General features: G+C 31.9%; 5 protein-coding genes across 5 annotated transcripts; 2 read left to right on the top strand and 3 right to left on the bottom strand.

Annotated features, from left to right (window-relative positions):
* The first annotated feature begins 3970 nt into the window (after window positions 1-3970).
* Window positions 3971-4843, top strand: LOC130711856 (uncharacterized). The gene has a single exon (XM_057561629.1). It carries the CDS (start codon window positions 3971-3973, stop codon window positions 4841-4843), a length of 873 nt encoding a protein of 290 aa, XP_057417612.1.
* Window positions 4844-6309: 1466 nt separating this feature from the next.
* LOC130711850 (uncharacterized) lies at window positions 6310-7151 on the bottom strand. The gene is made up of 2 exons (XM_057561620.1): window positions 6749-7151; window positions 6310-6656 (listed from the first exon to the last, which is right to left on the bottom strand). The coding sequence occupies exons 1-2, from the start codon at window positions 7149-7151 to the stop codon at window positions 6310-6312; spliced, it is 750 nt and encodes a 249-aa protein (XP_057417603.1).
* A 10349-nt stretch (window positions 7152-17500) lies between these two features.
* Window positions 17501-18652, bottom strand: LOC130727738 (uncharacterized). The gene is made up of 4 exons (XM_057578975.1): window positions 18461-18652; window positions 18253-18371; window positions 18019-18140; window positions 17501-17845 (listed from the first exon to the last, which is right to left on the bottom strand). Exons 1-4 carry the CDS (start codon window positions 18510-18512, stop codon window positions 17710-17712), a joined length of 429 nt encoding a protein of 142 aa, XP_057434958.1. The 5' UTR covers window positions 18513-18652; the 3' UTR covers window positions 17501-17709.
* A 620-nt stretch (window positions 18653-19272) lies between these two features.
* Window positions 19273-21217, bottom strand: LOC130727736 (uncharacterized). The gene is made up of 2 exons (XM_057578973.1): window positions 21088-21217; window positions 19273-20716 (listed from the first exon to the last, which is right to left on the bottom strand). The coding sequence occupies exon 2, from the start codon at window positions 20311-20313 to the stop codon at window positions 19549-19551; it is 765 nt and encodes a 254-aa protein (XP_057434956.1). The 5' UTR covers window positions 20314-20716; window positions 21088-21217; the 3' UTR covers window positions 19273-19548.
* Window positions 21073-22359, top strand: LOC130727737 (CBS domain-containing protein CBSX3, mitochondrial). The gene is made up of 5 exons (XM_057578974.1): window positions 21073-21333; window positions 21418-21496; window positions 21760-21833; window positions 21916-21976; window positions 22067-22359. The coding sequence occupies exons 1-5, from the start codon at window positions 21073-21075 to the stop codon at window positions 22207-22209; spliced, it is 618 nt and encodes a 205-aa protein (XP_057434957.1). The 3' UTR covers window positions 22210-22359.
* The last annotated feature ends 1203 nt before the right edge of the window (window positions 22360-23562 follow it).

Here is a 23562-nt window from a genome sequence, read left to right as displayed (position 1 = left end):
TAAGAGTTTAATTTACTTCTTCACATATTAAGAATAAAAAAATATTAACCTTAATTCAGTGCAATATATTTTGTATTTAGTATCATATTTATGTACATGTATATGGGGAAAAACTTTTCTGACGGGAGGCAATAATATTTTAAGGGATCAAAATAAATAGTTAAATGAAGAATTTAATTAACTACTTCATATATTAAGAATAAAAATAAAATATTTTATTGCAGGGTTACTTTACCTATAATTTATATTTTTTATTAAAAATGCATTTTTATTACTGTGTACATGAACAATTTTTTCTAATGCAAATGTAATAACAGTTTATTCGACCATTTCTTTGGGTGTATTTTGATGCAGAGTGGCTATCCCAAGCTTGTGGTGCTCTTTTTCCTTGCTATGATTTTTCCCACAGAGTTTTACCTAGTAAGGTTTTAATGATGCTTTTGTTTGGGATTACGCTGATGCCATTTTGAGGGTTGGTGATGGGTTCTCTTTTTCTCGGATTCATGTTTTTTGTACTCTGCCTGGTGTTTCTTTTAGCACAGGTTTTCATCATTATTAATAATATTTCTTTCATTTTGAAAAAAAAAATAACAGTTTAAGGGTTTCAAGAAAATAGAATAATTTAAGAATTTAATTTAATAATTTAAGAGTAAAAATTATAAATGATTTTGTATCATAGTTATTTTAATTCAGTGCTATATATTTGTATTTAATATTGCATTTTTTTACGCATTGACAATTTTTTTTCTAACGCGAATGCAATAACATTTCAAGGATTTAAAAGAAAATAGTTTATTTTAAGAATTTAAATTAATATTTAATATAATAAAGGTAGAAATATGAATGTCTTTATTTCTTAGTTACTTTAGTTTAATTCTATATATTTCGTATTTGATACTCATATTTTGACCTGTATTGGAATACTTTAAATATTTAAAGAAAATATCTTAATTTAATTCTTGATGATATATATATATATATATATATTTATATATATATAAAAGAATGAAAATAAATTACATTAACTTATATGTACCAAAAAAAATTACATTAACTTATTTCCATATATTTCGCATTTAATATGTGTATGGACAATTTTTTTCTGACTGGATTGCAATAACATTTTAAAAGATTTAGAGAAAATAAATGAATTTAAGAATTTAATTTTCTACTTTATACTTTACGAATAAAAACATATAAATATTTTAATTCAGTATTATTATGATTTAATTCTATATATTTCGTATCTTATATTCTATTTTTATTTCTTAGTTACTTTAGTTTAATTCTATACATTTCGTATTTGATATTGCATATTTTGACGTGTATTTCGATACTTTAAATATTTAAAGAAAATATGTTAGCTTAAGAATTTAATTTACTTCTTTCTTTTTTAAGATTTAATTTACTTCTTGATATATAAAAATTAAAATAAATTACATTAACTTTTTTTTGAAGCAAAATTACATTAACTTATTTCTATATATTTCGCATTTAATATGTGAATGGACAATTTTTTCTAACTGAATTGCAATAAAATTTTAAAATATTAAAGAAAATAAATTAATTTATCAAGAGAAAATAGGAGATGCACTGACAGTGTAAACTTGTTTTACACATGCACCCAATTGATTTTCGCCACATCACCAATTTATTAATTTACTAATTAAAATTAAAAAGATTTGTAACTACTTAGTCTTATGTGTCATAATGTGATTGGACGTCAGTGTAAAACTTCTTTACACTGACAGTGCATATCCATTAATCTCATTTAAGAATTTAATTGTACTTTATACATTACCAGTTCTATATATTTCGTATATGCATATTTTGACGTGTATTTGGACACTTTAAATATTTAAAGAAAATATGGTAGCTTAAGAATTTAATTTACTTCTTGATATATAAGAATGAAAATAAATTACATTAACTTTTTTTGAAACAAAATTACATTAACTTATTTCTATATATTTCGCATTTAATCATGAATGGACAATTTTTTCTAACTGAATTGCAATAAAATTTTAAAATATTAAAGAAAATAAATTAATTTAAGAATTTAAATTCTACTTTATTCAGTATTATTATGATTTAATGCTATATATTTCGTCGATATTCCATTTTTTACGTGTATATGGATAATCTTTTCTAACACGAGTGCAATAATATTTTCCAGATTTATAAAAAATAGTTTATTTTAAGAACTTGTTTTAATATTTCACATATTAAGAATATAAAATATAAATTGCACTCCTCAGTCAAACAAATTAATATATCAATATTTGAAAGGGAAAAATTAAATACCCCACCCCCTCTCACCTATCCTCACCATCATATATTTTTCAAAAAGATAAACATACCCTAGTAACCTTAAACCCTTCATCACTTCTTCTTCCTCTATATTTAAACATCCCTTTCTTCCTCTTCCTCGCCACCCCTCACATTCCCTCTCTCCACCACCTCTCACATTTAATTACATTTCAACTTTAATTTCTTCCTTCAATCAGGTGAGCTCTCTTCCTTCCTCATTTTTTTGTCAGATTTTTTTTATATATTCCTCTATTTCGCATTGGAGAAGTTGTCGCAATGGTGAAGCTTCGCCTTACTCGATTTTTTTTTTGAAAACAAAAATTATATATATATATATAGATATAAAAGGTCGATAGTACAAATAGTCATCCAATGCTACAATTTAGTAGACTTTAAGACTGCTACCCAGTGATCATGAGAATAAGCTCAGATCAAAAAACCTACGAGACGGACATCCGTCGGGGACCCTATCTGTGACAAAAGTCACATAACCCAACAAAAACGGAGCCACATCTCGACACTAGAAATGCAATAACGCACAAACTATCGACCAAAAGCACCACAGTACTAGCCCAGGAGACCAAATCACCACCGATGACTCAAGAAGCATCAAGACCACCAACCTAGTCTGCATCGAGCCTTCAGTAAAACTCCACCGCGCAACACCTCAAAGAAGATCAAAAGAAGCTCCTCTTCTGCCACTGGCATCAAAGTTGCAAAACGGTGAAGGATAGAACATCAAATAAGCGTTCTGAAAGTAAAGTGTAGTTACAAATTAAAATTTTATTTTCAGTAGGTATTTTAAAATTCCAAAAATTATAATCACTACAAAAAAATAGCATTTTGCGGCGGTTTTGGGAGCAATTTGCGGCGATTTATGCGTAACCGTTGCAGAATATCCACCGCTAACTGTCTGTTTTCTTGTAGTGAATCCTGTAGCATAGTGTCAAAGTAGCTGATTTGAAACTACCAGATTCTAATCTCCGGTAGGCACTATGTTCAGGTTTTGAAAACTAGATTCAGACAGTTTTGTGTCACTACGTTAAATTAAACTACCTAGTTGTAATTTTCAAAACTTTAAAAATTTATTTTGGAAACTAGAATCCGATAGTTTATGTTTTCCACCCAATTCTAACTTGTTATATGTATTAAGGTTCCAAAAAAAGGTTCTAAAAATTAGAATGGACTAATATTTTATTTTTATCATTGAGATTAATTTAAACTATTGGATTTTTCAGAACCTTAGATTAATACATACAAAAATTATAATCAAGTAACTTTGAATGTTTCTTCTGCGGGCTTCTGCTTCTGCTACTGTTTGCGTGGCGGGACTCTTGTGCTGGAGCTTTTGGACCTGCTGTTCTGCGTCCCTTTGTTTCTGCTTTTGACTGTTGCTGTTTTATGCTTTTGCTTCCTGTATTTTGTTATCCTTTCTGCTTCTCTTTGCCTTGGCTGTCGCTGCTTCTTTGTGGCATTCCTTGGCTGTTTCCTGTACTCTTCATGAGCTGTGGTCTCATGTTTGCTTTCTATTAATAAAGCCTTCTGTTTTCAAAAAAAAAAAGTAACTTTGAATCAATACTTATGGGGATTTTATACATTGTTTGAAGGCTTATTCAACTATATAAATATTTTAACTAAATTTATTTATTTTCTTGTAGATATGGTTAGAATTAGAGGTGATGGTGCTTCTGTAGGTGGTCACGCACCACACGTTTCATTGACTGCATCCTGCCGTAGAGCGCATGTAGTTGCTCTTGCTAAGAAGTCACCACTGCAACAGATGTATTCAAGATTAGTGAAAAAGGCAAGGAGTAAGAGACGTTTCACCCGTAAAGGTCTCCACTCCACCTCAACCATAAAAACACTTCCAAGAGATTTGTTGGTAGAGATAGTTGCACTCGTGGCCGCGCACTCCTTTATCGACTTTCATGCCATCAAAATGTGTTGCAAAGATTTTCTTGACGCTACTGAAGATAACTACATTTGGCGAAATGCTTCTTTGGACAAATTTCCTTTAATTCAATGGCTTCCTAATGACAAAGTATCATCATTCTTGAACCGTTGTAGGGAATGTGGAAACATGGAAAGCTTGTACAGAGAAGGGCTGCAAAAATACTTTTGTTGTCCAAATGAAAAGATTGATGGTCTTGAAATCTTGAATGTAGCTGCTCAAAAAGGTCACAAGGAAGCAAAATACGTATGTGGTATGATTTCATTATGCTCTGAAGATGATGAGTTGAGAAAACAAGGACTCGAGTATATGCGTTTTTTGAGGAAGTCACAATGTGTCGTAGGCTCTAGAAACAAAGTGAAACAACTATTGAAATTTATATGGAAAGACAATGGAATGTTTGAGCGTCGTCTGAGCCCTTTATGTAACTCCAAGAGCACATGCAAAGGATGGCAAATGAAGAGGGATAGATGGGTATTACTAGATGATGATAATGATAATAATGACAATATTAGCTTGTGTGAGAATTGTAGATGGGACCATGAGTTGGAGATTTTTTATCAATTGCTCAATGTTAATTAGTCATTTAACTTCTTTAAATTGTAGCTTTCAGTTTGTGTAATAATATTCATGGTCAACCAACAAGATTATGAAATGAATCTTATAATGATTAGCATTCTATGTTGATTAATATCTTATATGCTTTCATTTTTCTTATTCATACTTAGACACTGATAATTGTTTGTACGTTCGTACGTACAATATACACTTATTTATATTTATGTGGCTTATAAAAAAAATTATATATATTTAGGGTTCCCTTATATTTATCACGTGTTTTTATACATTTATGTATATATGTATATATTATTATCAAAAGGATATATATCTGATGAGAAATGTGTTTGAGCTCAATTAGGTCGAGAAGTTTAGGCTTCGCAAATTGCAGATGTAAAGAGATAGTTTCTCTCCTTCTAGCAGTGGGTGGGGTGGTGAAATTCACCTAGTTCTCTATTACCCTGTTTTCTTGTTCCGCTGTATTATATTGTCTTGTGCACCTCTGTTTTGCTCTGGCCCTAGCTCTTTTCCTTTTATCTTTTCTGGTCTATTGCTCTTTATTTGAGCTGCATTTGTACAACTTTATTTACCACCTCTGGTGCTCCTATTTATATTATTAATTGCCTTATAAAAAAACCATCTTCTATAGAGATTTTTATTTGATTTCAGCTTCATGTTACCAATTCTTTACATTTATTTCAAATATTTTTTCTATTTCTATTTTTTATATATGTTTTTCTATAGCGCGCTATAGCTTTAAGCCTTTAACTTTAATTCTTGCATATATATATATGAATAAACAAATCGGTCAAACCATCTAAACTCCGAGTTTTCTATCTTAATCTCAAAGCCAATAATTTATTCAAGATTATATCAATGAGCAAGAGACGATACACTTATAAAGGTCTCAACTCCACCGCTACCATTAAAACTCTTTCAAGAGATAGGTAATTAAAAATGGTTGCAACTGCGGCCTCACATTCCTCCATCAACCTTTACACATAAAAAATGTTGTAAAATTTTTCCTCACGTAGTTGAAGATAGTTCGGTTCTGCAAATAGTTTCTTTGAACACATTATCATTAATCCAGTGGTTTTCTAATAACAAATCGTATTTCTTGAACTACTATAGGAAATGTGAAAACATGAAGAACTTGTAGAAAGAAGAGTTACAAAAATATCGACAGTTGCTCAATAGGGTCACAAAAATACGTGGTATTGATTTCATCATGCTATGAACTTGATGAGTTGAAAACACAGTGACTTGAGTATGTGTTTTTTGAGTAAGTGTGTTTAGGCTCCAAAAAGTAAGTGAAGCAACCTTTATGAGAAAAAATATTAAATTATGAGATGTTGGGGCGCGCACAATCAAAGCTCTCTATTAACTCAAAGACCACATGCAAATGATGTGGAGAGTGAAGAAGGTATACTAGTAAATGATGATGAATTTTTTTTTTGCTACATCGGAAAATTAATAAAAACAAAAGAAAGCTAAGGAAAAGCTAAACGATCCCTGATGATTAGGATCTCTAACTCCGACGGAGGATTATCCAGCAGGCAAAGATCCATGGACGGAGAAGCAGCACCTTTCTTGGCTAGCCAGTCTGCTGGTAAATTACAGTCTCTACTGATACCACTTAATGACACATTCCAGCTCCTAGATGTCAAGTCTCTGATTTCCCCAAGAATAGGCAAGAACTGGCGTCTTTCATCATCTTCCAACGCCTTCAACAAATCACTGCAGTCTGTGTTGCAAATCACATCCCTGTACCCACGGTCCCAAGCTACCTGCAAGCCAAGCTTCAAGGCCCTTGCTTCCGACAGCAGCGAACATCCACCTGAGAGGAAACTATGAAAGCCACACAACCACTGTCCACGGGAATAGCGAATTATGCCCTTGACCCCATGATTCTGGCCACAGGGTTAAAACTTCCATCCACGCAGAGATTAACATGTCCTTCCGGCGGCGCTTTCCACCTTCTAGCCATCCACGAATCATCATTCACATCATCCTCTCCATTCATGAACCTTTCAATATCGTCATGTTCATTGCACAACCGACGCCACGCCTCGCCGACGGACCACCCAACCTCTTCGAAGAGCATGTTATTCCGCCACTTCCAAATTCCCCACAAGCAAGCCACAAACCTGGTTCCGTTCCTGCCTTGAGCCTGCGCCCGCACCCAATCGGTGCACCCATTAATCAGAAATCTTGGCCATGACAAAGCACCCACACGAAGCCATATTTCCCTATAGTGAGGGCAATCCCTGAGGCAGTGGATTGCATCCTCCTCTGCTGCCGAACATCGAGTACAGTGAGGCGACACGGCCATGTTACATCTGAACCGGCGAGCATTTGTTTGAATCGCATCCTGCATCACCAACCAGAGGAACATACGCACCCGCTCTGGGATCCTCATTCGCCAAATCCAGTAAATGATGATGATGATAAGCTTTTGTGAATAATGTAGATAGGACCATGAGTTGTAGCTTTTTTTCTTTCCGGTTGTTCATTGTTCATTAGTTGTATAATTTATTTCCATAGTTTTTAGTTTGTGTGATCAGTTTTATTCTCAACCAACAAGATAATGAATTAAATCAGAAAGTAATTTATTATTGTATATTATTTAGCTTTTTCTATAATTAATATATCTTAAGTCAAAACTATTTAAATTTAATTTAAATAGTTTTTAAAAATTTTAAGTTTTAATATTTATTTCTATAAAGTTACTATATAAAATTCATAGAAAATCAATAAATTTCCTAATTAAAATCAAAAATATTTAATATTTATATTATAAAATTAAAAACTACTGATTTAAAAATTATACTTCAGTATATATACATATCATACTTTGACAAGATATATTATATTATAATTTTATTTGTCAAGTTTAAATATTTTAGAAAATATTTTTCCGTGCACTCCACGTGTGCCGCACAAGCTAAAATGCTAGTTATATATAAACTAGTGCAACACAAGTATAAACTCTTGTTTGATAATAATATTAAGTAGTAAGTATAGTCAATTTTAAAACTAGAGTTCATTGTTAATTAGACAAAAACTATGAAGAGCCAGCTATGTGAGAAACCTTCCTCTAGAGTTTCTCACCCCTTTGTGGTTGGTGTGGCAATAGCGGCCGACACCAGGCACGATGAGTCTTCTTCTGGTCGGCATAAAGCGTATGAGGAAGAAGATGGAGGAGTCGACGATGACATCGGTGAAGGGGAAAGTGATGGGTCAACTTAGAATCAAAAGACGCGTCTGGTTGTTGGAGGCAGTGTGTCGTTTTTCATTGATGGTATTTTAGATGGTGCAACATACCACCAGGTCAAAGACTTCTAGTGTATTTGTTATGTTCAGAAGGATTTGTAGTGTTTTTGTCAAAGGAGGAGGAAGGAGGGACGACGCTAACGCTTTGGGTTTGTTCGGATGGTGTTTATGAGGAATTTCGTGGAGGCCTTGAGCAATCTTGGTGGTACTAGGATGAGTGGGTCGTCTTTATCTATCTCAATGGTTATGAAAATCGGACCGGATCAGAAAGTTCAAACGGTTATACTGGGAACCAGTCCGGAACAAGCAGAAAATCAGGAGAAAGAAACCGGTTAAAACCCGGAGGAGTCAGTCAAAAACTGGCCAACCCGGTGAAAACCTGTGGTTTTTGCGGTTAAACTGGTTCAAGAAATAACTGCACTTTTTTGCTTTGACTGGGAAAAAAAGACTGAAAAAAAAAACAAAAGTCAAAGCTTGGAACGACCAAACTCAAACTTCGCAGTATAGAACCACCCTTCGTTCCTAAAAGCGTGACTAAATCCTCTTCTACGACATAAAAGCCAAAATATTTAGCAAATAGCACTGTTAAATCCTCTTCTGCCACCGTACAGAATCACCGTTCCTAGAATGGAACACCTCTCTTCCCTCTCGGTTTTAATTGGGAGAAGCTCTGGAATGTATTTAAAATTGTTGAAAAGGTAGCTTTGATGGATTTTAGCTTTGGAATGTTTTTAAATGAACTTTGAAAAATTAAAGAATGAGGAGTACTGCGATGTTTTCATTTTTAATTTATTAGATTATATAGAAATTATTAATTAAAAATTTAAATTATAATTAATTATTGATGAAAAATATTTTTTCGTCACTAAATTTGTCTCTATATAAAACAGGGCAAGGGGTAGATTTTAGATAAAGATGGAGTAAAGTGTAATTCTTACAAACTTTGAGGGGGTGAAGTGTATTTTACTCAATTTTAAAACTAGAGTCAGTATTGTGCACAACGTGAGTAAGTGTTTTTTTATTATCTTTTGTTTAACTTTTCTTTTTTAAACAATTAATAATTATTTTCAACTCTACTACTTTGAAATATTTCTTGAAGAGAGATGACAAAGAAGGATGAAAATTTTTAATTGAAGAGAAATACAATATTATTATTATAAGATATTTATTTTTAAATAATAATATTTAATTTATAGCGGTAATATCGGTTGGACCTCGGTTCAATTACGGTTGAACCAGTGTCCTCACCAGTTTAATCACCGGTCCAGTTTTCATAACCTTATCTCAATTGCATAGTTTTCTTGTGTGAAGAGTTCTTCTCATGATATCATTAGGGATTTGAAGGTTTCGCGAGTGCTTGGGGCCTTAGGAGAAGGTGTCTGACACACCTCGGGCGAGACAATCATTAAAGGATGAGACTTTTCCTGCTTCTAGATCTTGGTGCGAGGTTCTAATTGGGGAGCCAAATTTGCAGCATAAGGCTTTTAATTTTTCTAATGAGGATGACTTGATTGTTGTCAATTTTGGGTATTATGATTTAAAGAAAAAGATATATGATGTAGCTCTTTTTTTAGAGATTGTTGTCTTGTATTTCAAGGTGAGAGGTGATAAGAGCCTGAAGATAATGAGATGATGATCTTCTTTCTCCGGAAGCTATTTTTACTTTGTGCTGTTTGAGCTTTTTTGAGAAGCAGACATAATAATTATCTTTGCTATGGATTCCTCATTATGAGGGGGTTGAATATCGTTGATAAGGACTCAGATAAAAATACGATGATTTTCTCTAGGAAACCTGTAACAAAAAAAAAGCACACTATTCATGAAGTTACGCTTTTCTTAGACGCCGTCTTCAGTGTGTCAATTAAATAGTGACTCATGGTGCTTCAGTTAAAATTTTAGATTGTAATGACAATAACGCCCTTAACTTATTTCTTTCTTGGACAATAATATCCTAATTTTTTCCACCACCTCTCTGGCACTGTGCTAACTTCCCCTTCCTTTTTAGTTTTTTCACTTTACTCTTCCTAGATCTGTGAATTCACAATGAAACAGACACACTTTTTATGCGTTGAATGAAATTTCAGAGAGAGAGGGGAGTGAGGTTTGTTTGTTAAGCTTGAGGTTTGGCAGATGAGAGCGAAAGCGACCTTCTTGTTTCTGATGGAAGGTTTATAGATGAGCGTTTTGATGGAGGCAAGTACGCGGCGCTTAGCGTCGGCACCTTCGAGAACAGTTTTCAAGACCATGGCTGCTTCATTTTTTTTGTCTAGTTCTTGTAATCGAAGCTTTCGTTTCGGTGGATAACGAAGACCAATTAATTCTCCTCATTGTACAACTGGCCATTTAACTTTCAGTGTATGATTCAAGTGTTAATTTGACTCAGATCTCTGTTCTTGTTCTAATGTCTTGCTGCCTCATCCTTTTAGCGTTTGATTCAAGTGCTAATTTGGCCCCTTCAAATATTCACCTGAAGCTCTGCCACTGGATGCGGTTGTTGGGAGGAAATGATTTGCAGCAAACTAGTGACTAAGGATGAGAATAGTGGGGTAAATGGGTAATATGTGTCTGGGATAATTTTGTAAATTAACATCTGAATCTCAATCAATCTCAACTGTTAAATTTAAAATTAATATATCTAATGGCTATTTATAAACTGCACCACCGTGTGACAGTTTTTAACGGTACCACCGAAGCCAACACCTTTTCGATTCTTAAGTAATCTATTGGTTGAATTAAACTTCGAAAAAAAATATGGTATGTTTAGAAAAATAGTTTTACATAAACATTGTCATAATTAAGTTAACCAATTCCCAAGTGGTATAGTAACTTCCATCTATATATATATATATGAAAATAATGTTTCCTTCTAGAAGCCTATGCCACATGTCCCTTCCTAAATAATTCATTTTCCCTCCAAGAAAAAAAAAGACATCCCACTTTTTTTGTTACAATATATTTCATCTCTCACCCTATTTAATTTCATTTATTATTAATAATTCCTTATTCCATATGATACACTTGAATGTATATTTTTAAATGTTATATTTATGAAAGTTTGTAACAATTCAAGTATTATTACGAATCTTTTTCTTTTTTTTTTAAATTTTAAATATAAAAATAACTTGAAATTATTTTAAAAATAAATCTAACATTAATTTTTTATTACAAATTCAAAAATATGATACACACCAAAAATTGGAATCCTTTGTATGTGCAACTCCAACAGCAGTGTTGATCATAAATGTTGAAACTTTTAATTTAAAATATCATTATTTTCTAACCTATAACTATAACTATATCTATATATATGAAAATAAGGTTTTCTTCTAGAAACCTATGACACACGGCACCCCCAAAGTCTTCCATTTTCCCTCCAAGAAAAAAAAAACTCATCCAACTTTTTTGTCCCAACATAAAACCATGACTCACCATAATTGTTGTGGGCCAATTTAATTACAATTTTCATTTTCAGTTTTCTTTTATAATCATAAATTTGAAACAATTGCAAAACACATGCCTAACATTCAAAAAATTAAACAATACGGCTAACTTAATTACAATTTTCTTTTTCAGTTTTCTTTTTTTTATGTAAAAAGAGATATTAACAAAAAAAGGATTGAAACCCAGATTCTTTTTTATTAATTTTTTTTCACAGCAAAATATATTGAAACCCAGCTTTTTTTTTATACAAAATTATTACAACACAGCTTTTAAAATAAAAATTTCATAATGTTTTAACATTATAAATAAATAATGCAAAATTATAATTTAAAACCCCTTTTTTTTATCAGAAAAAAACCCCATATTTGTTTTTTACAAAAAAAAATACAACACAGCTTTTAAAATAATACCAAAGAAAAGATGATTTGCAATACAATTATATTAAAAAAATTCATTCAAATAATTTAAAAAAATTTCATATTTTAAACAACCATTGTTTTTTTTTTGAATCTAAACAACCATTGTTAATACCGCCAAACTCATTAAGTTTCTACCTAAATTAGAAATGTTTTCCTATTTTTAATAACGATCAATGCTAAACAAAACACATGCCTAACATTCAAAAAATTAAACAATACGACTAATTTAATTACAATTTTCATTTTCAGTTTTCTTTTTTTTTTATGTAAAAAGAGATATTAACAAAAAAAAGTATTGAAACTCATATTCTTTTTTATTGATTTTTTTTAAAAGAATTTAAACACGTATTTTGATGCAGTGGTTATTAACAATTGAAAACTAATTCTAATGGTTTTCAACATGACACCCCCAAATTCATCCACATTCCCTCCAAGAAAAAAAAATAATTCTATTTTTTTGTCACAACATACAATCAAGTCCCACCCTATATATTATTGTCTTATTTAATTAAAGTTTTAATTTTGGTACTCCCACATTTTTTATTTCATATGATCATCTCGGCAAATTTCAAAAAAGAAAAGCATATGATCATCTCTCACCCTATTTAATATCCTCTACTATTATAAAATTTCATATTTTTAATGTAAAATTTACTTGAAAATATTTTTAAATATATCAAATATTATAAGAAAAATAAGAAATTCAAAAATATCAACATATAAATATTATATCATTTATTTTAATTAGTTTACAAATATTAAATAATTTATATAAGGAAAGTTTTTCAAATTTGAATTCAAATTAGTTAATTAAGGAATATAAAGAGCAATTTAAACCAAATAATTTTTACTACATTTATGACTCTTATTGTTACAAAGATATATGTGCATATATTGGTCAAGAAATTGTAATGCCCCGTATTCAAGTTCTCTACTTCGCATATTTTAATTATTTAGTTAATTTTATAAATACTTTAAACATTTAAATTAACAAGTGCTTCAAATTCAAATCATTTCTTTAACACAATCAATTTTGTGATTCAATTATAAAAATACATTTTTAAATGTTTTCCATTATTCAGGATATCAACTCCTAATCATTCCATGGAATGAAAAAAACTATTAATAATTCCTTATTTAGTTATTCTAATTAATATAATATAATAAAAAATCAAATCAGAATATATTTTTTGTTAGCAATTAAGACACACTAATTTAAATTGTAATTCTTATATGTTTACTATAAATTATAAACGCGAGACCTTCACATTCGTTGTAACTCACGTTTCTTCATTATTTTTACTCATTTATGTTTCTCTTTGGTTGCATTAAGGAGTTTGTTAAGATGCAATAACAATTTTTTAAAGGTACATTCTTTTTCACTCACGTTCTCTTCCCCTCTCATTCACTCCACCATACTCATGTTCGCCCATTTCCAACAGTTTCATTCATATGCAGAGTTGATTTGCTATAGGTACTTCTTTAAAATGTTTTTGCTTGGATAATATACCTTTAAAATTAGTGCCATACACATTTTTCCTCTTTAATGTTTCTTCCAGGTAGCAGATGCTTCATGATAATTAACTAGATGTTTTGAAGAAGGTGATTCTTTCCTTCAGAGTTTATTTTTAAAGCTACGTTTTCCAAATAATAATTTATCTATATCTATATAAATATGAAAAGAATGTTTTCTTCTACAAGACCTATGCCACATGTCTCCTCTTAAGTAATTCATTTTCCCTCGAAAACAAAAAAAATTATTTCAACTTTTTTTATCACATGAATTGCTAAGTTTAATAATATTATGGCCACATACACAATACATTAATAATTTTAAAAAATGTTTAGAAAAATAATAATATATCAACAAAAGTAAATTGCCACATACCAGTAACCACATTTATTTTATTTTTTGTTACACTCAGAGGTAAATTCTTTTTTAATAATAAAACATAAGTAATACTTATAAAAACTATCAAAGTAAGGATATAAATTCCAAATAATATTATTTTCAGCCCCTCCAAATTTTTGAAAAGATGATACAATACATGAACATCTCTGAACCTATTTCACTTCATCCATGATTAAATTTTTTTGATTAGATTTAATTTTTTTGCAAATTAATCAATTCTGATTGTAAAAAAATTCAATTTTTATTTTCCCTTAAATTCTTTTTTTAAGATATATCAAATATTAAAAAAAAAAATATTACAACTTTGCAAATATGATTCATAAAAATAATTGGAATCCTTTTTTATTTTAATTAATAATATACTAAATACTAATAATAAATATTCGTAATTATTTCAAATAAAAATAAATATTGAATTTTTTAAATTTTCAGCATCATTATTTTTTATTTTGAATTTTCCAAAAAATTTCCAATTAAATAAATACTTCCTATTTTAGATACTACAATTTTTATTAGGGATGTAAACGGGTATGGTCTGATCCATGAACCCGATCAAACTGATCCGAACCAAACACATTATGATGGATGAGATGGGATCATTGGTTCGGTTCAGATTTTTTTACTGAATCTGATCACCATCGGTTCGGGTATCATATTTGGGGATTGAAACACTTTCAGCCCATTACATTACATATTTATATTTTTATTAGAAGTGTTATTTTTATTTCGATTATATGGATTATGTCATTATTGAATGTTCTGTTCTTTGAAAATGTTAGATTTTTCTATAGTTTTTTTATAATTTTTCACGTTTTTAGAATAATTTTCGTGCATATTTCCAAATAATATTTTTTTATTTCAAATCCGACCATCCGGACCGAACCAATCCGAAAATGTTAGAAGTAAAAATCATAAATTAGAACCAATCCGATCCGATTACACCCTTAATTTATATTTCTTATAATTGAAATTAATGCCTCTAACTAATTCCTAAATTTAATGAGTATAATTCATTATCTTTTTGAAATTCAAATTTTAAAAACGTTGATGCTCAAGAATTGATAATTTATTGGAACAATGAAATAGTTTTTAATAAATAATGAAAAAATTTAATTATATTAGACAGGATTAATTAAAGAATTGAATTTTCAAAATGGAATATTCCACATTTTTGAAAATAAATTGATATAATTTAATTAATGAATCCTTAAAACATTAATACTTACAATTTTGTTGATATGTTTGATTTCTGATTAATTTTTCATTGACAAATAATGAATATTTCATTTTAGGAAAAAATTAAGCATTAATAAATTAAAATTATTAATTTAGGAAATAAAATTACATGTTAAATTTATAGCATTAGTAACAATTTCAGCATCAGTGTGTGCATATCTCCTCGACAACAAGGCAAGGACTTTCCATTTTCCTCCTTTTTGTATTCATCCTATACTTCTTCTTCCCATTTTTGGGATTTCTTATGAAAAAAAGCTCATCCTGTTTTTTTTTCTCCGTTCGTCTACTCCATGGTAAGTATTTTCAACCTTCTTCCATATTTTCCATACTCCACTCTTTCCTCCCTTTCATTTTTCTGTTTCTCAATTCGTTATTCGATTTCATGTTTATGAACTTTCACCTTCAAATTTTCTTTCATTTGAAACAACTATAGAAAAAAATAATTTATCAATCATGTGCAAGGTAGTGCAAGGTAATGCTTTTTATCTTAATGCGAAAATAATTAATTTTGCTATACATGCACATTGGTTAGAATTCATTTGCTCTTTTGAGACATTTCTCACATTATTTCTTTAATCTATAACATTCTCTTTCACCTGTTCTTTGTGACATTGTTTAATAAGTATTTTGATTTATTGTTTTCAGAGTTTTATTCCATTTTTTATTTTATAATTCTCCACCACCACTGTATGATCGCAATATTATTAGTTTATTATTATCCTCTTATTCACTCCTTTTTATTTGTTGTGTAAAATGATTTATTTCATGTTTCATGATAGGGTGCTCGCGGTTCGGTTTTAAATGATAAATTCATCCGATCCGATCGTTTCAGTTTTATAATTTAATCATTCAATCTTTTTTTTTTTCAAATCCGATCCGATCCAATTTTTATTAGTTTGAATTGGATTAGATTGGATTTCAGTTTTTCAAAAAAACTAAAAATCTTGAAATAAATAACGAAATAGAAAATAAAATCATAAAACAAAATAAGAAGAACTGGAAAAGTTACAGAGAGAAGATATCATCAATATTGTAAAAAATGAATTAAGTACGCTTTGATATGATGATTGTAATTTGTAACATTACTGTATTTCATGGACAATATCTAATTAACTCTATCTAAATTGATTATCAATCAATGTTAATTACAAACGTGTTGTTTTGAGTAAGAGGCAAAGAAGCAGAACATTGATGGTTTCACTTTCACTGAATGAAAAGAAAACATATGTCTCCTAACTTGGAAAAGGTTAAACACATTACTGTAAAGGTTTGAGTATACATGAAATAAAACATTATAAGTATGGTTAAATGGGTAATAATGCATGTCAAAATTTAAATAAGTAAATACTTTTGGTTTGGTTTGGATCGGTTCGATTTTGAACATGGGAACCAAAAACCAAACCGATCCATTAACAAAATATCGGTTTTTGCGGTTTTCAGTTTTTTTGGTTATCGGTTTTGGTTTTTTGGATCGGTTTGAGCGGTTTTAATTCCTCTGGTTCGGTTATAAATACCCCTATTTCATGATCCTATTATTTACTCATTCTTCTCGATTCACCATTATATATCGCTTTTTATGGGTGTTTTGATGGACAATTGGTTTTGTTGGATGCTCCTTGATTTTACTTCTTTTTGGATGGTCTTTTCACCTTTCTTAAGGGTTGTGTATTCATGTCTTATTCCATCATTTATATATATTTCTATTTTCGGAAAACATAACAAAAGTCACCCGTGCAGGGCACGGGTAATTCCGCTAGTTAGAATGTAAATAAACAAAGGGCAAAACTTAGATACAATACCTTATGTACTGTTACTACTGTTGTCCAACCAAATTATTACACTTGGACACTTTTTTCCATGTCATCATCATCAACCATCTTTCCCCTTTCCCTTAACCTATGCGCCCCCTTTTCCCCTTAACTTCTGCGCACTGGAATTTTTAATTGATGGAGAAAAAACCATTTCTATGGAATTGGTTATGCAATTTCACCATTTACGGTGACAATTGCCAATCAAAGGTTCCACCCTCTATGTCCGGCTACTTTTTATGTGCACCGGCAAAGTAAATACCTAATTTTGTGGCCATGTGCCTTCTCCTCACTATTATGGATCTCCAAGTCTCCAACGTCTCATTACTTGTCATGTATGGGTGTGGGTGTTGAGTAGTTTTCAGAACCATGAATGGAGGTTGGGTGCAGAGTTTTGTCCAATTTAATCTTCAATTTCATGATTAAAAATCCCAAAAGTAGCGAAAAGTGTCACAGGGGAAGAAAGTCGAGTGTATATCCTGGAAAAACAGATTTAATCGCTTCACAGGTAGTCTTGAACGCTGCTCCAGAAGTATTTTTCTGGGGCAACAAAATGCGTCCTAATTGAAGATGGTTGGTAGTGGTGATGATGTGGAAAAAGAATCCATGTGTCATTTTTTTTATTTGAAAACAGTAAATACAGTAGGTATGGAACTGTAGGTAAGTTTTACACGGAACATTCCTCCGGTCTCAATCACAAACCAGAGTTTCATGTGCAGAATCATAACAAAGTAAATTCCAACCAGCGTCTACATATACAGAACATATACACACACATTGTGAAATGAGATAGAGTAATTATCAAGCACTAATTCCATCCCCTGGGTTAATTTTTGAGGATCCCCCCTTCGCGACGTGAAATTGTGATGCATACTTGTTGGTAGCAGATTCTATCACTGGAGGTTCATTCAGAAATGCCCAGTTGCTCTTAGTCCACCTGCACTCATTCAAGTACCATAGTCAATATAAATTTTATATACGTACTACAACGACAACAAAAAAAACTTTATCTCACTAAATAAGGTCAGCTATATGGATTAAACTATGTCATTCAGCTTGATGAAAATGATATCCCTATGATCCCAATTATAATTCATTGAAAAATTTTACCAGGCATTTTTCTTCATAAGGTGCTCCAAACTTGTGTCACCAACACCTAAAGACTCCTTTATGCGGACAAAGGGCACTGTCTTTGACTTATGTAAATTGTCAGAATCCTCATATTTGCCAGGCTGTGAAGTAGCAACCATAAATATTGAAATATATTATTAGCTTAATACAAAAAAATTAAAAAAAATAAAGCAGATGTAAGGTTTATTGAGCTTTCAATCTCAAAGTAAAAACCTGAATGGTCTTTGATAAACTAGTAATAGCTTTTAGATGTTCATCCTCTATTTCCTTCTTCGATTTCCAGAAAGTATCAATATCTTCTTTTGTGAGCGAGCGATTCCTTTCAATTGAAGCTGAAATAGAAAGAAAAAAATCTCACATCAAAATTAGGTGACATAGTTAAAGACACTATAGTTTAGTAGTAATTAATTATCCAAAATACCTGAGTTAGAATCCAAGGTGTGAGAGTCCCATCCTCCCATAAGAGAACCCATTGTTGATTGTTGCTTGCTGAATTGCTTTCTATAAATGAGATATTTTTGATTGATGATAACCTGTTTCTTAAGGAATATATATAGTGCTAGTGAAGTGACGAAGCTCCAGTTAGTTTTTCTGCTTTGTTCTTATCTCTGTGACAACTTAGGCTGATCACATGATAACGACGAAGAGTTTGGGCATGAAATGAATAAAATAGATAGACATTGAATATTTTAAGGGCAGCCCATAGATTTTTAAGAAAACAGTGCAACTATACCACCGCGGTTTTTGTTTTGAATAAGTAAACTCCACCTGACTCATGTATGCTTGTAATTTAGCCGGCAAAAAATGATTCGTAAATATCCGTATATTGGTGAGACACAAACTTTTAAAGTGAGAAAATAAGGGTAGCGGAAAGTAATTGATGTGACATGTAATGTGATACGATAAAAAAATAAAAAAAGAGATTAAGGGAAAATAAGTTATTTTTTTGGTATCAAACTGTTTGAATGTCTAAGCCGCTTTTTCGTTGAATTTTGACATTATCAAAATTATGTTTAAGGTTTTAAATTACGGCTGCATCATAGACTCTCGGTTGTGTCGTGGTCTTTCTATTGCAGAAAATTGTAAACAAACACGGCTGTTACGACTGAAATCACGGTCGCGTTGCGGTTTTTGAAAGTTCCAAAACCTTTGATGTCACAGTGAAAATTACAGTTGCAGACATTTAAAACTAAGTTATTTTCCTAAGATCTTGCACACCAAAATTAAGACATGTTTGTTAAGAAAATGAAAACATAATTATTTAATATAGTGAAAGACTAGTTTTGAAGCATTTCAAGCATATCCAATATGGCTGAGCAGCTTTGAAGACTAGTTTGTAAACGAATGGTCATGAATTTTTCATACTCTTTCTTGATACAAATGTATATATTTTGGCGCAGAAAAAGTAGCTATGTTGTTAACATTAACAACGAAATATCAAAATCATGTTATCATATGATCTCAAGTGAATAAGAGACTGTAATTTGTTGCAGAATCCCATAATCCTTTTTATCCTGAATTTCTAACCTCACCACAACTGACTTTGCAACCATGACGCCGAGGCTTGTCAGGGTTATCAGGATCAGAGTCACTAGGTTCCAGGAGAAGACCTCTGAGGCATCGTCTTCGAACAATGGGAGTGGGAACATGATTTAACCTCTCTGCCCGGTGAATCTTCACTTCAGGCCTGGGATTTTCCTTTTCAAAACATTGTTTATCCTCCTCAGGCTGTTGTTGAAGAATCACACGAACACCAGGGTCTCTTCCATTGATTGAACCGTGGGAGATCAATGAATTATTCATGCTCTGTATGTTGCTGTTCACATACGAAGAAGAGTTTTCTTCTCCATGTATTGATCCATTTTTCTTCCTTGTTGATTCGGCCACTTGCATTGTTGCTCCTCTGTTCTCACCAGCTAGAGTCATGACACTCACTCTTTTCTCATCCACAGTGGCTAGTTTATGATCAAAATTTGAAATGTCATCATCTATTGGCTTCTCATCGTTGGATATGGATGATACTTCCCTGATCACTGGATCTGAAGAAGCAGCAAGTTTGATGTCTTTTCCGCTGGAGCTAGGAAACACCATCTTCCTCTCTGATGTTAATAAAGATCCATGCTTTATGATGTCATTGCCTTTTCCTACTCTGATAGGTTCTTCTTCTTCCACCACTTTTTCCTTAGCTTTAGGTTCAGAAGATTGATGGGATTTGCTTGAAGGACCTGATATCCAAGGGATTCTAAAACGAAGTTGCAGCTTTTTATGTGGCATGGTGTAACAAAAACAACAGGATGAGTTCTTTAGATTTCATTAGTTGCCTTCTCTACATATATGCAGAACTAAGAATCTATACCTTGGATGTATTGTAGGAGTTTCATGGATTTTTTTTTTTGTGTTGACTCACTCACCAGTTGTTATTCCTCAGCATTTCACACTGATTCCCTTGAAAGCTTCTTATTATGTGCTTTGCTTCAGATTTATGTTTTAACCAAACATGTCTTGTGGTAACCATTTCTTATATCTTGTGGCGGAGGAAAGAAATTTCTTTTACATCTTACCAAAGAAACCACCAGAATATACTTCCCTTTGAGGTCTAATCATTCATATCATCCAAAAAGGTTCACCAGTTCCATCAATGTGAAAGCAACCATAAAGTTCCTTTCTTCATATTCTCCTTCAAGAAAAGAATTCAGAGACAAGCAAGTCATAAAGTAAACCATGCCTCCAAGCTATTCTTTGACAAATATGAAATACCAAAGAGGTAGTTCCTTAAACCTTTGCTGCTGGTAAACCAGAACCAACGCTACCAAATACCAAAATACCAATCAACTCTCAAGTATTCCTTGGCAGCAACATCAGGTACATAGAAACAAGTAACAAAAAAAAAATTATAATTTTATTGTTTATTTAATGTCTTAAGTCACATATGTCTCCAAGGAAGAACATCTATAATTTCTAGTGGTACTTTATAAACAATAAATTTTAGCCATTGCTTATATTTATTTTGGTTGAACAGAACAAGAATAACAAATGCAAGGAATTTACCGGATACTGCGACCTCACTATTATCCTCCAAGGGCTGCAATATTTCAACAATACCATGGGAATGGAATCATTAACCCGAACAAGCTATCTGCAGGTTTTGGATGTGTCACAACCTCTCCACCAATGCAGCAGAAAGGATTGGAGAATGTCACAGTATCTGACGTGCTGATGACAAAAGGGGAAGACAAAAATGGTTCCTGGCTTTGGTGCAGAGTTGATGATGCTGTAATCAATGCAATGAAGAATGTAAGATAGTTTCAATTTGTTCATATGTTTCCTCTAATTATAAGTTTCATAAGATTTGTTAACAAACATGGTGTATGGATTTAGATGGCAGAAAATAATATTGGATCATTGGTGGTGCTAAATCCAGAAGGTCAGCATATAGCAGGCATTGTCACAGAACGAGGTATGAGTTTCCAATTAATTCATGTACTTCAAGTTAAGCTAGAATTTGTGCTACCCTTGTAAACCAAAGCAAACAATAGTGAACAAATGAAAACTTACTGAGACATGCGGTTTTCATCAATATCAAAACACACTTGAACGGCGGTTTATCACCAACCGCCGCTGAAGCGTGTGTTGATTGAATGTCCAATGAAAACCGGATATCCACGTATAACCACTCTCGCAAATTGAATCTCTTTGTTGGCTACATGCTTGAGCTGGCAGATTGCTTGAAGAAAATAATTGCACAAGGAAGGTCTCCTTTATACACACAAGTTGGTCAAATCATGACTGATGAGGTGATTTTACACTCTTTCATTTCCATTATATACAACTCAATTGAGCATTTTCATTGTGAGTGATGAGGTTACCTGTAAACAGAACAATCTGATAACAGTGACATCTGAAACCAACATTCTTCAAGCAATGAGACTTATGATAGGTAACTCTTCTGTTGTTCATTTGTCGCAACTCGCAATGCTTAAGTGATCAAAATTCAAACATCAAAGACCACTGCCTCTTTTTCTTGCAGAGAATCACATCCGGCATGTTCCGGTTATTGATGGGAAAATAGTTGGTATGATTTCCATTGTAGATGTTGTAAGAGCAGTGATGGAGCAACAAGGTGGAGAACTGAAGCGACTCAATGACTACATCAAAGGAGATTACTATTAAACAAAAAAAATTCAAGCACTGATACACATTTCATGAAGCAAATTGCAAAATCTATGTAGCTAAAACAGAATACATCTTTGTATTTCAATTAGTAATTTGTTTGGTATTCTAATGACTACCAATTGAATAACATATGATCAATTTCAATAATCATTCAGACAAAAATAAATTATCCATTGCAATTTTGTGCTCTGGTTTAGGGTTTCTACCTTGAGGATCGGATTCGTCTTTGAGCGGCGAGGGATGAGAAGGGAGAGCGAGGGGTCTGAACTGGAAGGGAGAGGAAGGAGTGAGGAAGCGCGATTGCCTACGGACGCGCGCCGGAAGGTGGCTGTTGCGGTGGTTGAAGGAGAAAGAGGAGGCGCGATTGGGGTTTGCGCCTACGGAGGCGAGACGGACGCGCACCGGAAGGTGGCTTGCGTCTACGGAAGCGAGATGGGCGAGCATCGGACGGTGGTTGAGATGGCGGAGAGGGAGGGTAGGGGAGCGGGTGAAAGCGGTTGTCGCCATTTTTGGCGGCAAGGAATGACGTGAACGAACCGCCACGGAATTTGGGCTTAATTTGTAAACCCTATTCCTTCTCAATTAAGCCCAAATTTTATAAGCCTATTAGCCCAGAAAATAAAACATTAACGGTAGAAACTCTTTAAATTAATACTCGGTAAATTAATAAACTCTCTAAAATAATAAATTTGTCGCGTCCCGACTTGGGCCAATGTAAAAAATTGAAAAACTCGATAAAATAATAAGATAATAATTTTTCGGGAGATCCCTTTATAATTTTCGGTCCCAAGAAAATCATAAATTAATAATTTATAGAAACTGAAAAAAAAAATATTACACTCTATGAAATATGTTTCAATAGTTGTTTGTTTTCCTTTAAAGTTCAAGTCTATTTGAAGTTCATCTCTAACTTTTCTTATTGCATCCAATAGCTCAGGTGTTGTATTTTTTTATTGTATCATAAAGTTGTCTTTTTGTTTGGTATGTACAGTATAATTACTTAAAAAATATTTAAATTAATAATTATTAATTTATCGATAAATTAATAATTCTCTAAATTAATAAAATTTCTCCGGTCCTGACATTATTAATTTAAAGAGTTTCTACCGTATAAAAAAAATAAAAAATTATATACCACAAAAAAATACAGAAAATAAAAAAAATCTAAGGTACTTACTACTTATGCTAAAACTAGTAAAGATGTATCAATAATTTGTGGATGAGAAGTCATTTACAAATAAATTTTAATCAAATATTTATAACACCGCCCTAATAAGAAGAAAATTCATGTATTCTTCTGTGGATGAGACTTTCGATGTGGTCGATTTTGCTCAATTTCGGATCTTGATG

The sequence above is a fragment of the Lotus japonicus genome, chromosome 1, assembly GCF_012489685.1.
Source record: "Lotus japonicus ecotype B-129 chromosome 1, LjGifu_v1.2".
In the NCBI taxonomy this organism is placed as follows: Eukaryota; Viridiplantae; Streptophyta; class Magnoliopsida; order Fabales; family Fabaceae; genus Lotus; species Lotus japonicus.
This window is presented reverse-complemented; position numbering and strand designations above follow the sequence as displayed.

Coding starts and splice junctions, on each gene's coding strand:
- LOC130711856 (XM_057561629.1), top strand. CDS start 3,971: ATGGTTAGAATTAGAGGTGATGGTGCTTCTGTAGGTGGTCACGCACCA.
- LOC130711850 (XM_057561620.1), bottom strand. CDS start 7,151: ATGGCCGTGTCGCCTCACTGTACTCGATGTTCGGCAGCAGAGGAGGAT. Junction 6,657..6,748: donor TAATCTCTGCGTGGATGGAA/GTTTTAACCCTG, acceptor GTTTCCTCTCAG/GTGGATGTTCGCTGCTGTCG.
- LOC130727738 (XM_057578975.1), bottom strand. CDS start 18,512: ATGGGTTCTCTTATGGGAGGATGGGACTCTCACACCTTGGATTCTAAC. Junction 18,372..18,460: donor CACCTTGGATTCTAACTCAG/GTATTTTGGATA, acceptor TTTCTATTTCAG/CTTCAATTGAAAGGAATCGC. Junction 17,846..18,018: donor CTTATGAAGAAAAATGCCTG/GTAAAATTTTTC, acceptor GAATGAGTGCAG/GTGGACTAAGAGCAACTGGG.
- LOC130727736 (XM_057578973.1), bottom strand. CDS start 20,313: ATGCCACATAAAAAGCTGCAACTTCGTTTTAGAATCCCTTGGATATCA.
- LOC130727737 (XM_057578974.1), top strand. CDS start 21,073: ATGCAAGGAATTTACCGGATACTGCGACCTCACTATTATCCTCCAAGG. Junction 21,834..21,915: donor GTCAAATCATGACTGATGAG/GTGATTTTACAC, acceptor ACCTGTAAACAG/AACAATCTGATAACAGTGAC. Junction 21,977..22,066: donor AGCAATGAGACTTATGATAG/GTAACTCTTCTG, acceptor TTTTTCTTGCAG/AGAATCACATCCGGCATGTT.